We start from the raw sequence: 15,803 nt of genomic DNA, 5'->3' as shown, positions 1-15,803 counted from the left end.
TTGCAGACCGTGGCTATGCCAAGGACTGGTGTCATAGAAAAAAGTCCCCAGATTGACATATTGGAAGAGAGAGAGATGGTGATTCCTGATATTTATTGAGTCCTTTATGGACACAGCACAGACTTCAGCTATTTATATGCCTATTATATCCTTTAATCTTCACGTTCATAAATTATGTGACCCTTTAACAGATGAGAAAAAATTAAGTTTAATGAGATTTTTTAAAAACTGGCCCAAGGTCACATAGCTAATAAGTGCAGAGCAGATTATTGACAGTGCTGAGATGTTTACCCATTTTACTACTCCACTCTCGGGAAATAAAATATACAGGCAGTCCTCACTGTACCAGTATAGTGTTTTATTTCATTGTAAAGTGTTTTATTTCTTTGTAAAAAAAAATTAAACTATTGAAAACCACTGACTTATACACCTTAAATAGGTGAATTGGCTCTAGCTGGTTTGGCTCAGTGGATAGTGCGTCAGCCTGTGGACTGGTCAAGGGCACATGCCTGGGTTGCAGGCTTGATCCCAGTAGGGGGCATGCAGAAGGCAGCTGATCAATGATTCTCTCTCATCTTTGATGTTTTTATCTCTCTCTCTCCCTCTCCCTTCCTCTCTGAAATCAGTAAAAATATATATATTTAAAAATAAACAAATAAATGAATTGTATGGGATGTGAATCTCAATAAAGCTACTAAAAAACAGTTTATCTAGAGTAGTTTAAAGGGCTTGCCTTCTTGTTCTTATGCAACTTACAATGCATCTTCTCTATGCCTTGGTAAATTGTCATACTTCTTTTAAGTTTGGATTACCCACCAACATTTTATCCTTTGGACATTAATTTTTTTTAATTGGTAAGAGAGAGAGAGAGAGAGAGAGAGAGAGAGAGAGAGAGAGAGAGAGAGAGAGAGAGAGAGAATGAATATCGATTTGTCGGTCCACTTATGTATGCATTCTTTGGTTGCTTCTTGTGTGTGCCCTAACCTGGGATTGAGTTCACAACCTTAGTGTTTGCAACTGAGCTACCTGGCTAGGGCTTATCCTTTAGACTTTAAATGTTGTGTATATCTCAGAGTTCCTTTACTGTGAAGTGTCTTTTTTTGTCAGGGTCACTTCCTCTGGGACAGCTTCATCCCTTTTGTTACAGCCTCTTTCCTCACTTATGTTGATAAGTTCACTTTCGCCAGGTTCCTCTAGCTGCCTATGTGCAGTCTCTTGAATGATGGCTGCATCAACATCCCCACGGTCACCTATTTCTTCTAAAAGTCCATTTATATGGGGTTTGAGTTTCACTTACAGCATTATCACTTTTTGTTACTTTTTTGGCCTATTCCCTCTTTTGATTTTTTTGTTGTTACTAGGGGACAAAGAGGCAACACAACTATTTACTTTGCTGTCTATGTGTGAATTAAATAACAGACCCACAGTGACCAATCATTGACACACTTTGAAAGAAGTGACATGATTTGTCATAATCACCATACACATCTGTTATTTATGCAGTGATCTATGGACTGAAGGGCTAGCAGCAGAGTTTGTACTTTATACAATTATTCAATTATACTGTGGTAACTGAAATTTGAATCATGTGTTGGAGGACTGGGCTTATTCAACTAAATAGTGCTAATTAAAACTCATGCATGCCTAAATAATACAAAGGGAGAGTGGCCTGTATGTGTGGGAGTGTGTGTGAGTGTTTGTGTGTGTATATACCTTAACTGTCTTGCTATAAGTCCATTTCCTAGCATCATAGATCCTCCTTCCCTATTCCTGTCTCTTAAATGAGCATTTATAAGGTTGAACTGATTATATATATTTGTACTTTTAAAATTCCTAATTTTATATTTTAAAAAGAAAAGTGGGATTTCTATAAATACTTCAAATGAAAATAGTGAAATTTGCCACTTAGCACCAAATATAAACTCATTATTTCTAAAAAGCTTTATGCAAATGTCATCTCAACCCAAGCATGTCATGAAGGAGCACTACCAGGTATACAGATCACATAGCTATTATCAAATGTTAGGCTCATCCTGAGTTTAATTTATATGTATTATATTTTTTAAATTAAATCTTTATTGTTGAAAATATTGCATAGGTCCCCTTTCTCCCCACCTTGACTCCTTCTAGCCCATCCCCACCCCCCACCCCAGGCCTTTTGGCGCAGTGGATAGTGCGTCACCCTTTTGTCTGTGTCCATGGCTTATGCATATATGCATACAAGTGCTTTGGTTGATTTTTTTCCAGCCCATACTTCCCCCTACCCCCACCTACCCTCTGAAATTCAATAATCTGTTCCATGTTTCTATGTCTCTGGATCTATTTTGTTCATCATTTTATTTTGTTCATTAGATTCTACATATGAGTGAGATCATGTGATACTTGTCTTTCTCTGACCGGCTTATTTCGCTTAGCATAATATTCTCCAGGTCCCTCCATGCTGTCTTAAAGGGTAAGAGGTCCCTCTGTTTTACTGCTGCATAGTATAACATGGTGTAAATGTACCACAGCTTTTTTATCCACTCATCTGATGGGCACTTGGGCTGTTTCCAGATCTTAGCTATTGTAAATTGTGCTGCTATGAACATAGGGGTGCATACATTCTTTCTGATTGGTGTTTCAGGTTTCTTAGGATATATTCCTAGAAGTGGGATCACTGGGTCAAATGGCAGTTCCATATTTAATTTTTTTAAATTCTATTTTTCGTTAATCCTCACCCAAAGATATTTTTCCATTGATTTTTAGAGAGAGTGGAAGGGAGGAGGAGCGACAGAGAAAGAGAAACATTGATGTGAGACACATTGATTGGTTGCTTCCTGCCAGGGCCCCGACCAGAGCCTACAACCAAGGTGCGTGCCCTTGACCAGGATCAAACCCGAGACCCTTCAGTCACAGGCCAACGATCGATCTACTGTGCCAAACCAGTTAGAATCATAATTAGTTTTTTGAGGAAACTCCATACTGTTTTCCATAATGGCTGCACCAGTCTGCATTCCCACTAGCAGTGAACTAGGGTTTGCTTTTCTCCACATCCTCGCCAGCACTAGTCATTTGTTGATTTGCTGATGGTAGTCATTTTGACAGGTCTGAGGTGGTACCTCATTGTCATTTTAATTTGCATCACTCTGTTGATCAGTGACTTTGAGTACTTTTTGTCTCTTGGCCATCTGTATGTTCACTTTGGAGAAGTGTCTATTTTTTGCCCATTTTATTTTTTTTAATTAAATCTTTATTGTTCAGATTACAGTTGTTCCTCTTTTTTCCCCCCATAGCTCCCCTCCACCCGGTTCCCACCCCACCCTCTGCCCTTACCCCCCCCACTGTCCTCATCCATAGGTGTATGATTTTTGTCCAGTCTCTTCCCACACCCCTCACACCCCTTCCCCCCTGAGAATAATCAGTCCACTCCCTTTCTATGCCCCTGATTCTATTATATTCACCAGTTCATTCTGTTCATCAGATTATTTATTCACTTGATTTTTAGATTCACTTGTTGATAGATGTGTATTTGTTGTTCATAATTTGTATCTGTACCTTTTTCTTCTTCTTCCTCTTCTTAAAGGATACCTTTCAGCATTTCATATAATACTGGTTTAGTGGTGATGAACTCCTTTAGCTTTTTCTTATCTGTGAAGCTCTTTATCTGACCTTCAATTCTGAATGATAGCTTTGCTGGATAAAGTAATCTTGGTTGTAGGTTCTTGGAATTCATCACTTTGAATATTTCTTGCCACTCCCTTCTGGCCTGCAAAGTTTCTGTTGAGAAATCAGCTGACAGTCGTATGGGTATTCCCTTGTAGGTAACTAACTTTTTCTCTCTTGCTGCTTTTAAGATTCTCTGTTTGTCTTTTGCTCTTGGCATTTTAATTATGATGTGTCTTGGTGTGGTCCTCTTTGGATTCCTTTTGTTTGGGGTTCTCTGCGCTTCCTGGACTTGTAAGTCTATTTCTTTCACCAGGTAGGGGAAGTTTTCTGTCATTATTTCTTCAAATAGGTTTTCAATATCTTGCTCTCTCTCTTCTTCTGGCACCCCTATAATTCGGATGTTGGTATGCTTGAAGTTGTCCCAGAGGCTCCTTACACTATCTTAATATTTTTGGATTCTTTTTCTTTTTGTTTTTCTAGTTGGGTGTATTTTGCTTCTTCGCATTTAAAATCTTTGACTTGATTCTTGCGATCCTCTAGTCTACTGTTGGGTCTCTGTATAATATTTTTTATTTCAGTCAGTGTATGCTTAATTTCTAGTTGGTACTTTTTCATATCCTTGAGGGTCTCACTAAATTTATCGGCGGTTTCTAGAAAATTCTTGAAAAACCTTGTAACCTTGGTTTTGAACTCTATATCCAGTAGTTTGCTTTCCTCCATTTCTGTCATTTGTGACCTGTTTCTTTGTCTCTGCATTTTGGCTGCTTCCCTGTGTTGGTAGAGTGGCTTTCTGTGCTAGGTGTCCTATAGGGCCCAATGGCTCAGCCTCCCCAATTACCTGAGGTGGACACTCTTGGTACACCCCTTTGTGCACAGTCTTGTTGTAGTTAAGCCTTGATTGTAGTTGGTATCCCTGGGAGGAATTGACCTCCAGGCCAATTGGCTATGAGAATCAGCTGTGGTTATGGTAGGAGAACTTCTGTGCTGGAGACACCCTTATGGGGCAAGACTTGCTTCAGTGGGGCTTTGGTGCTCCTCGAGTCTGCCCCCTGAGTGTGTCCCTTATGGATCTGAGGAGTTGTAATCTGGATGGTCCACTCTGACCACTGGGTATACTGGCTCTTGGATCTCTAAGGAGGTGCTAATTTAGCCTCTGCCTGAGGCTACCCAGCAGGAGCTATGGAGAGATCTGCAGATTCCTCTTCTTTGTTTGGAGTTTGGAGTTTGGAGGTGCCCAGATGAGGCCCAGCTGTGAAGCAATGCAAGCTGCTGTGGGGCCTTGGGCCTTCTTTTGAATGTTCTGGGTCTCTCTGACCCAGCTGTAGTTAGTTAGGTAATTTTCAGATTGCAAAGGGCCAGGGCATTCATATGCAAAAGCCTCTGCTCACAGCTTGGGTGGTGCGGGCTCTCAGGGAGTCAACAGGGTGGAGCAAACAGCTATGGCTGATCCTCAGTCCTACCCTAAGAGTCCCCGGGTCTCACTGTTCCGAGGTAATCGCTGCAAGCACCTCTCCACCCTCGAGTTCTGCCCGATGCCAGACAGTCCAGTTTCTCCCCGTATGAGTCTGGGTCCCCAGAGACTTGCCCGCAACTGGCGTTCAGAGCAGTCGGGAGCTTGTGTCTCCCTCCCAATTGAAAAAGACAGCCACGTCCTGTTGCCAGCCCTTTCCGCGTGCGCCTCCGTATCTCTGCACTTTACTTCCACACCGCACCTCCTCTGAGTCTCAGTGTGCTTTTCTCTTTCCTTCTAGTTGTAGAGTTTCCACTCAGCCAGCCTTCGTGTGGTTCTGGATGATGTCCGTTTTGTCTTTTAGTTGTATTTTTAAAGTGGTTGTGCGAGGCAGCAATTTCCAGTGTTTACCTATGTCGCTATCTTGGTTTCCTGGATTTTAGTCTTTATCCTGTATTTTTTGCCCATTTTAAATTGGATTTTGTTAAGTTACATGAGTTCCTTATATATATGTTTTGGATATTAACTGTTTATCATATGTATCACTGCCAGATATGTTCTCCCATACAGTGGGTTCCCTTTTCATTTTGTTAATGGTTCCTTTTGCTGTGCAGAAGCTTTTTATTTTGATGTGGTCCCATTTGTTTATTTTCTCCTTAGTTTGCCCTAGATGTATCCGTAAACATACTGCTACAAGAGATATCTGCAATTTTGCTACCTATGGTTTCTTCCAGGATTTGGATGGTTTCACGACTTACATTTAAGTATTTTATCTGTTTGGAGTTTATTCTTGTGTATGGTGTAAGTTGGTGGTCTAGTTTCATTTATTTGCATGTATCTGTCCAGTTTTCCCAGAACCATTTATTTTATTTTTCCCCCCACTGATTTTTAGAGAGTGGAAGAGAGAGGGAAGATAGAGAGAAATATTGATGTGAGAGAAACACATGGTTTGGTTGCCTCCTGCATGAATCCCGATCAGTGCCTGGGCTGGAGAGGAGCCTGCAACTGAGGTACATGCCCTTGACCAGAATTGAACCCCGAACCTTTCAGTCCACAGGCCGGCGCTTTGTCCACTGAGCAAAACAAGCTAGGGCCCAACATCATTTATTGAAGAGACTGTCTTACTCCATTTATGCTCTTGCCTCCATTGTCAAATATTAATTGCGCATAATGGCTTGGGTCAATTTCTGGGGTCTCTGTTCTGTTCCATTGAACTATATACCTGTTCTTGTGCCAGTACCAGGCTGTTTTGATTACAGTGGCTTTGTAGTTTCACTTGATACCTTGTATTGTGATCCCTCTAACTTTGTTCTTCTTTCTCAAGATTGCTGCAGCTATTCAGAGTCTTTTTTGGTTCCATATAAAATTTTGGAGTATTTGTTCTAGATCTGTGAAATATGCTATTGGTATTTTAATAGGGATTGCATTGAATATGTAGATTGCTTTGGGTAGTATGGACATTGTAATTATGTTAATTCTACCAATCCATGACCACAGTATATTCTTCCACTTGTTTGTATCTTCCTCTATCTCTTTTTTCAATATCCTGTAGTTTTCCGAGTACAAATCTTTTAACTCCTTGGTTAAGTTTATTCCTAAGTATCTTAATTTTTTTTGTTGCAATGGTAAATAGGATTGTTTGCTTGGTTTCTCTTTCTGAGAATTCATTATCCTACATAATAAAAGGCTAATATGAAAATCAATCAAACAGCAGAATAACTGATTGCTGTGATGTGCACTGACCACCAGGGGGCAGATGCTCAACGCAGGAGCTGCCCCTGATGGTCAGTGCACTTCCACAGGGGGAACGCTGCTCAGCCAGAAGTCAGGCTCACGGCTGGCGAGCACAGCACCAGTGGCAGGAGCCTCTCCCACTTCCGTGGCAGCACTAAGGATGTCTGAGGGCTTTTCTTGTTATTTTTCTAATTCTTTAAGTTGTTGAGTTAAATCATTTTATTATTAATTTTTCTTGTGTTATGAGGTAGGCCTGTAGTGCTATAAACTTCCCTCTCAAGACTGCTTTTGCTGTGTCCCTGAGATTTTGGGTTGTTGTGTGTTAATTTTCCTGTTTCCAGGAAGTTTTTTATTTCTTTCTTGATCTCATTGGTAACCCATTCATCTATACTAATAATAGAGGAATATGCAAATTGGCCAGGATGCCCTCACATAACGACCTATCAGAATGGGGGTGGGGCTGCAGCAGAGTCCAAGAAGGGTGTGGAGAGGAAGGGAGAGCAGATAGGCAGTTAGGGGGATCAGGCTAGGAGGGGAGTGCAGATAGGCAGTTAGGGGGATCAGGCCAGGAGGAGAGAGCAGATAGACAGTTAGAGGATCAGGCCAGGAGGGGAGAACAGATAGGCAGTTAGGAGGATCAGGCCAGCAGCAGAGAGCAGATAGGCTTAGAGGGATCAGGCCAGGAGGGGAGAGCAGTTAGGCAGTTAGAGGGATCAGGCCAGGAGGGGAGAGTAGTTAGAGAGATCAGGCCAGCAGGGGAAAGCATTTAGGGCCATCAGGCCAGCAGGGGAGCAGTTAGGGGCATCAGGCAGGCAGGTAGGCAGGTGAGCGGTTAGGAGCCAGTGTTTCTGGATTGCAAGAGGGATCCCGGATTGGAGAGGGTGCAGGCTGGGCTGAGGGGTCCTCCCCCATGCACGAATTTAGTGCACCAGGCCTCTAGTTGTTTAATAACATGCTATTTAGCCTCCAAGTGTTTGAAAGTTTTTGAGTATTTTTACCCTAGTTGATTTCTAATTTTATTCCATTGTGATCTGAGAAGATGCTTGATATGATTTCAGTCTTCTTGAATTTGGAGAGACTTGTTTTGTGACCTAATATGTGGCCTATCATTGAGAATGACCCTTGGGTACTTGAGAAGAATGTATATTCTGCAGCTATGGGGTGCAATGCTCTATAAATGCCAATTAAATCCATCTGATCCAGTGTGTCATTTAGAGTCACTGTTTTCTTGTTAATTTTTTGTCTGGACGATCTATCCAGTGAAATCAGGGGGTGTTAAAGTCACCTACTATGACTTTATTGCTGTCAACCTCTCCCTTAAAGTCGCCTAGAACAGCGGTTCTCAACCTGTGGGTCACGGCCCCTTTGGGGGTCGAACGACCCTTTCACAGGGGTCGCCTAAGACCATCGGAAAACACATATATAATTACATATTGTTTTTGTGATTAATCCCTATGCTTTAATTATGTTCAATGTGTAGCAATGAAAATACATCCTGCATATCAGATATTTACATTACAATTCATAACTAGCAAAATTACAGTTATGAAGTAGCAACGAAAATAATTTTATGGTTGGGGGTCACCACAACATGAGGAACTGTATTAAAGGGTCGCGGCATTAGGAAGGTTGAGAACCACTGCTCTAGGTTTTTTTTTTTTTTTTTAACATATTTAGGTACTCCTATATGGGGTGCATATACGTTTACCAGGGTTATATCCTCTTTTTGGATTGATCCCTTTAGTACTATGTAGCGGCCTTTGTTGTCTCTTGTGATGGCCTTCATTTTTAAAAAAATATATTTTATTGATTTTTTACAGAGAGGAAGGGAGAGGGATAGTTAAAACATCGATGAGTGAGAAACATCGATCAGCTGCCTCTTACACACCCCCTACTGGGGATGTGCTCGCAACCAAGGTACATGCCCTTGACTGGAATCAAACCTGGGACCTCTCAGTCTGCAGTTCAATGCTCTATCCATTGAGCCAAACCGGCTAGGGTGATGGCCTTCATTTTGAAGTCTATTTTGTCATATATGAGTATTGCTACCCCAGTGTGTGTTTTTTCCATTTCTATTTCCATGGAAAATTTTTTTCCACCCTTCACTCTCATCCTATGTGAGTCCTTTGTTCTTAGATGGGTCTCTTGTAGACAGCATATAATTGGGTCATGTTTTTGTATTGTTCAGCTACCCTATGTCTTTTGATTGGAGCATTTAATCCATTTACATTTAAGGTTATTATTGATAGGTACATTTTAAAAATACATATTTTTTCTTTATTGATTAAGGTATTACATATGTGTCCTTATCCACCTATTTCTCCCCACCCCACCCCCCACTCATGCCCTCAGCCCCCTAGTGTATGTGTCCATTGGTTATGCTTATATGCATGCATATAAGTCCTTTGGTTGATCTGTCCCCTTCTCCCCACCCTCCCCTGTCTTCCCTCTGAGGTTTGATGGTCTAATCAATGATTCTCTGTCTCTGGATCTGTTTTTGTTCATCAGTTTATGTTGTTCATCATATTCCACAAATGAGTGAGATCACGTGATATTTATCTTTCTCTGACTGGCTTATTTCGTTTCTCATAATGCTCTCCAGTTCCATCCATGCTGTAGCAAATGATAGGAGTTCCTTCCTCTTTAAAGCAGTGCAGTATTCCATTGTGTAGATGTACCACAGTTTTTTAATCCACTCATCTGCTGATGGGCACTTAGGTTGTTTCCAAATCTTAGCTATTGTAAATTGTTCTGCCAGGAACATAGGGGTGCATATATACTTTCGAAAAAATATATTTTTTATTGATTTCAGAGTGAAAGGGAGAGGGAAGGAGAGATAGAAACACCAATGATGAGAGAGAATCAATGATTGGTTGCCTCCTGCATGCCCCTCTTTGGGGATCAAGACCACAACTGGGCATGTGCCCTGACCAGGAATCGAACCATGACCTCCAGGTTCATAGGTTGACGTGCAAACACTGAGTGATGCTAGCCAAGCGATAGGTATTTATTTATTGCCATTTTAATTCTGTATGCCTCTGTTTCTCTCTGTTTCTTCTCATTACAGCAGTACCTTTAACATTTCTTGCAGTGCTGATTTGGTGGTGATAAACTCCTTTAGCCTTTTCTTTTTAAAAAAAATCTGGGCAGCTTTTTATTTTACCATCTTTTTTGAATGTTAGCCTTGCTGGGCATAGCAAGCTTAGTTTTAGATCCTTGCTTTTCATTACCATGAATACTTCATTCCATTCCCTTCTGGCCTGTAGAGTCTCTGATGAGAAATCAGCTGACAGCTTTATGGGAGCTCCTTTGTAGGTAACAAAATGCTACAAAATGCTCTTGCCGCCTTTAGATTCTCTCTTTGTCTTTATTTATTTTTAAAAATATATTTTATTGATTTTTTGCAGAGAGGAAGGGAGAGAGTTAGAGAGTTAGAAACATCGATGAGAGAGAAACATCGATTAGCTGCCTCCTGCACATCTCCTACTGGGGATGTGCCCGCAACCAAGGTACATGCCCTTGACCTGAATCGAACCCGGGACCTTTCAGTCCTCAGACCGACGCTCTATCCATTGAGCCAAACCGGTTTCGGCCTCTCTTTGTCTTTAATGTTTGGCATTTTAATTATGATGTGTCGGGTGTGAGCCTGTATGGGTTCTTCTTACTTGGGACTTTCTGTGCCTCCTGGACTTGTGTGACTTTTTCCTTCACGAGGTTAGGGAAGTTTTCTGCCATTATTTCCTCAAACCCCTTCTCTATCCCTTGCTCACTTTCTTCTAATTCTGGCACTCCAATTATGCAAATATTGTTACATTTCATGTTGTCCAGCAGCTCCCTAAAGCTGTCGCCTGTTTTTTTGTTTTGTTTTTAAATATATCTTTATTGATTTCAGAGAGGAAGGGAGAGGGAGAGAGAGAAACATCAATGATGAGAGAGAATCATTGATTGGCTGTCTCCTACACAACCACCACTGGGGTTCAAGCCCACAACCCAGGCATGTGCCCTGACTGAGAATCTAACTGTGCACTCCTGCTTCATAGTTTAATGCTCAACCACTGAGTCATGCCAGCTAAGCTGTACTGGTTTTTAATTGTTTTTTTTCTTTTTGGTTCTCTGATTGAGTGATTTTTTTCTGCCCTGTCTTCTAATTCACTGATCCAAACCTTGGCTTCCCCTAATCTGCTGAGTATTCCTTCTAATTTGTTCTTTATTAGTGTTATGTCATTATTTCTGACTGGTCTTTTTTCATAGTTACTATATCTTTTCTCATGCTGTTGAGCATCTTTGCCGTCATTATTCTGAACTCTATCCTATATAATAAAAGCCTAATATGCAAATCGACAGAATGGTGGAATGACTAGCAGAACGACTGGTTGCTGTGATGTGTACTGACCACCAGGGGGGCAGACACTCAACACAGGAGCTGCCCCCAGCCTGCAGGCCCCAGGCCAGCCAAGGCAGGTGTGAATGGGCATGCCCCGATTGCCCCGCCAGTCGCCCCACAGAGGGAGGAGACAGGCAGCGTGGGGGGGGGGCAGTGAGTGGGCAGCACCAGGCCGGCCAAGGAAGGTGTGAGTGGGGGGCCCTGACCACCTGCTGGTTAGCCCACAGATCGGCCCTGATCACCAGCCAGGCTTAGGGACCCTACCTGTGCATTAATTTCGTGCACCGGGCCTCTAGTATCAGATAAATTTCTTATCTCCATTTTGTTTAGCTCTTCTGAAGAATTCTCTTGTTCTTTCATTTTGGGGTTGTTTTTTATCTCCCCATTTTGGCTTCCTGTTTGGGTTTGTGTCTATGTATTAGGTAGATCTACAACTCCCAGCCTCTACTGCAGGGCAATGTCAGACGCTGTTTCTGACTGGCCCTGAGTACCCCGTTTGGGGCTACCAGCAAACTGAAGCTAGTGGGTCCCTCTGCTGTGGCTGAGTGCCTTTGGAAAGGACCACGATGTACATCTGGGTCTGCTTTTCCTAGCCCCGGGCCCAGAAGGAGGTCAGGCAAAGACTCAAAGCCTTCAGAGTTCCGCCTCTACCTGCAGTGTGATTGTTATCAGCCTTGATTAGCCTCGGGTATGGACCACAGGATACTAGAGGTCTTTCAGCAGGGTGTGATAACTGCCTTCCCCCAGGCCAAAACTGCCTGGATAGCAAAGGTCCCCAGAGAATGATGTCCTCCGCAGTGTGAGGGAATGACTCAGCACAGGAAACTGGGGTGGCTGCCATCCAAGCTCCTATCCCAAAGCCCCCAAACCTGGACTCTCCTCACACAGCTTCAGTCTATTCTGCCCTCCCTCTGCCAGAACCCAAAGTGAGTGGCTGCACACAAAATTTTGTGCATTGGTCCCTTAAGACGGTGCCTGCATTTCCAGTAGTCTCTGGCTGACAGACAGCAATGCTGCTGCTTTTTACAGCCAGGTGTTATGTGGGCTCCTTTCTCAGTTCTGATGCTCTAGGCTGGGGGGTCCAGCTTGGAGTTTAGACCCCAGAGTTCTCAGTGGGAACCCCCCACAGCTAAGATATCCCTCCAGACCTTCAGCTGTTGTCTGTGGGAGCCCAGCCAGCCCTCTAGCACCTCCACCCTTCCTACCAGTCTCTGTGGTCTCCACTTTCCACCCTTGGTTATCAGGGTTCTCTCCAGCTGGTCTTCAGTTGACTTTTCAGGGTATATTTTCTGTATTTTGGTTGTATTTCCAGTTTCATCCTGGAAGAGTGTCAGTGTAGCTTCCACTTACTCCACTGCCATTTTTGATCAGAGCCTTTTATGTGAGTTATATTTGCCATTAAAATGTTTATACATTAAAGAAATATGTAATGAGTGTGGTACCATGTACATGATTCTATGTGACAGGGATTCTGCCTTCCAGTAGGGGAGCTAAGATATACACAGACAGCTAAAACATCAATTAGTGAGCAGTAAGAGTCATAGAAGAGAGATACCAATCAAATCACAGATGTTCAAGGAATACCTTTAGAATGAAGTGACATTTGAGTGGAACCTTGAGAAATGTGTCTAAAACCATTCTAGAGCACCACAACCAATCATTCGTAATTGTTCTTTCCACTGTGTGGGGCAAAAGTAGGTTTATAGTTGTTTGTATGGAAAATACTATAATCCATATAATGAGAAGGCAATATGCAAATTGACCGTCACATCATCACAAAGATGGCAGCGCCCGCAGTGGGGGCAGGGCTGGCCACTCTGCGCACCTGCCACTGGAATCCCCTCAGCCCCGCTGGGGGCCTCAGGTCCTCCTGCGCCCCCCACTGACTGAGGCTCAGGCAAGCCGCAGATGGTGGTGGCTGCTGCCCAGGGCCAGCCCGAGGCGCAGGCAAGCCTCAGATGACAGCTGCCCAACTGCCCAGGGCCGGCCTGAGGCACAGGCAAGCTGCCGACGGTGGCTGCCCAGCCGCCCAGGGCTGCCCAAGGCTCAGGTAGCCAGGGCCGGCCGAGGCTTGCGCTGCCAGCAGTGGCAGCAGCAGAGGTGTGATGAGGGCATCGCCTTCCCCTGATCGCCAGGTCGCCTCCCACCCCTGAGGGCTCCCAGACTGTGAGAGGGGGCAGGCTGGGCTGAGGGACCCCCCCACACACCCGTCCAGTGCATGAATTTTCATGCACCGAGCCTCTAGTTAATAAATAATAATAATACAAGTATAAACTCTGTGTTTCGCATACTCATCACTGTAAACCTACTTTGGTTCCACCCTGTAGTATTCCAGTGTTCTGGATAAGACCCCTGCATATTCTGGTGGAAGAAATAACTGTTGGAGAAGATTGAGCCTCAAAAACATTCCCAAGACAATGATAATGTATGACATAATTGATTATGCAGAGTCTAGAGTAGTCTCAAGACGTCTGCGAAAAGAAATGAAGTACTTATTACAGAAACCACGAACAGAAGAGATGCGTCAAAACCAGATGCGGATTATTACCCAAGCTAGGTAAAAGTGACCCCTCACTAGGGTTATGATACTAGAGACATTTCTGAAAATGTTCATATTCTGCCAAATAGTTCACAGAATGTAATAACAGGGTTGAGGCAGATTGCTCAAAATTTATGCAACTTTGTAAACATAGCACCAACAAAAAGGACAATTGCTACCTGGGGAGGTAACTTGTATCACCAGACAGGCAGTTTAGGATGGCCGGAGGCCACCACAGCAAATATAAAAATGTAGGGTAGAGATGCTGGCAACTCTTTAATTAGAGCAAGCAGTGGATATCGAGAGAGTGCAGATAGAAGTGGAGCCTTGGGCCAGAGTGGTTGCCTTTTAAGTGGACATGAGAGTCAGTGCAACTTGCCAAGAACCGAGAGCCACCCAAGGTGGGGAGTAGGGTGGAGGACAGTAAGGGTGGACTGTGGGGGTGGGGTGCCTCCCTGGGGAGAGAGCTCTAGTGCAGGTGCTAACTGTTGTTTTTATAAATACATCTAGAGGGGCTCCCATTGCCCATGCTGCACAGAGCTCAGGACTTTTTCCTTTCTGCTGAAGGTTATAATTCTGCTCTTGCTATTCTGCCTCGCCTTGCTGAAGATAAATTGCTTATAAATCACAGTGACATTATTCCCTTCTTTACCAGTAGCATGTGAGCCAATTCACATTATAGAAATGCATGTTGTAGCGAAATGGACTGTATTATGATCTGAACAACATGAACAGAATATGCCTACTCCAATTATATCTTTTTTCCTTCCATTACCAAGTCTCACCTAACCCATCTTGTTTACAGATTAAGCTTTCTTTCTTAAGAAAAAGATAATAAGACTGAAGAGGACCTATTGGTAGTCCATTTTCACACTGTCATATTTTGAAATGAAAAATACTCCTTTAGTACCTGAAGAAAACACTGGTGACCCATTGTCACACAAACATGCTGGGTTTTGTTGTTTGGTGGGGTTTTTTTTTTTCAGTAGAGATGAGTGGTGCTGACCCAATAACATAATTTAGCCCATTTATTTTTATGATCAAGACTATACATTTGCCAGACAGATGGCCTGGTGTAGGGCACAGTCTGTCATCATAAAATAGATTTCCTCTCACTCATCCGTGTAAGCACTGAATACAGAACTTAACCCTATTACCACCAATGTGAAATAAATGATGTAATTTTCTCTGCCACCATATATAACCCTAGACTCCTAGCTGTTTGGACTCATGCTACTGATTATCCAAGAATGAGTTGCTTTAAAGAACCAAATAGCCAAATTCTAAATCAATTAAAGAGGGGAAAGGACTTTCTTAAAGGTTTTTTCAAATGTAGTCTTAGTTTGGGATCTCCCAGAAGCAAACAATGAGACAAGGATTTGAGTATGAGTAGTTTATTGGGGGGGGTGGGGTTATCCCAGGAACTACTGATAGGAGGTGGGTAGAGAAGTGAAATGGGGAAGGGCAGGCAGCCAAAACAGTGTGTGTTAGCAAGCAAGCTACCACTGTGGGTAACGAGCTGAATCTCTCCTGGGAATGTCTGAGCCTGTACAGAACATGCAACTCAAGTTATCCCACAGGGGGCAAAGGAGTTGGGATATTTGTACACCAATGGCCATTAGTCATTGGTTAAGGATTGCTTAGGAGAGGTGGTATTCATTCCCAGGCAGTTTCCCCGAACATGGCTTCTTGTTTTCACGAGAAAGCTCACAGGCTGAGTGAGATCAGTGCTAGCAGTTGGAAGTTGGGGCTGTGTGCCCTGCAGTGGTAAAGCCAGGGGACTACAGGCATAGTACAAACTATGTCTGAGCCCAACACTGGTTTAAAAAGTTTGTGTGTGTTTCCTCAGCTATTATGAAATTTAATACTTTTTTGTGTTAGTATACGGTTAAAAAAATATTCAAATGGCTACTACACAGTATTTTCCAGGAAAACTGATTTTCAATTGATAATCACGTTTTATAATTTTTATCATTATCATCAATGTCACTGTGGCAGATAAAGAACTGTGCTATGTAACTAAAGTAGAAATGATAACTTTGGCCTAAAAA

At 42.9% G+C, this 15,803-nt stretch overlaps 1 protein-coding gene across 2 annotated transcripts in view; it reads left to right on the top strand.

Annotated features, from left to right (window-relative positions):
* CXHXorf58 (chromosome X CXorf58 homolog) overlaps window positions 1–15,803 on the top strand; it is a 42,098-nt gene that overhangs the window by 22,337 nt on the left and 3,958 nt on the right. For both annotated transcript variants that reach the window (XM_059679472.1, XM_059679471.1), the window contains one exon: window positions 13,541–13,770. In XM_059679472.1, coding sequence (XP_059535455.1) covers window positions 13,541–13,770 — 230 coding nt within the window. The remainder of the gene's footprint in view (window positions 1–13,540; window positions 13,771–15,803) is intronic.

The sequence above is a fragment of the Myotis daubentonii genome, chromosome X (assembly GCF_963259705.1).
Source record: "Myotis daubentonii chromosome X, mMyoDau2.1, whole genome shotgun sequence".
NCBI lineage: Eukaryota > Metazoa > Chordata > Mammalia > Chiroptera > Vespertilionidae > Myotis > Myotis daubentonii.
This window is presented reverse-complemented; position numbering and strand designations above follow the sequence as displayed.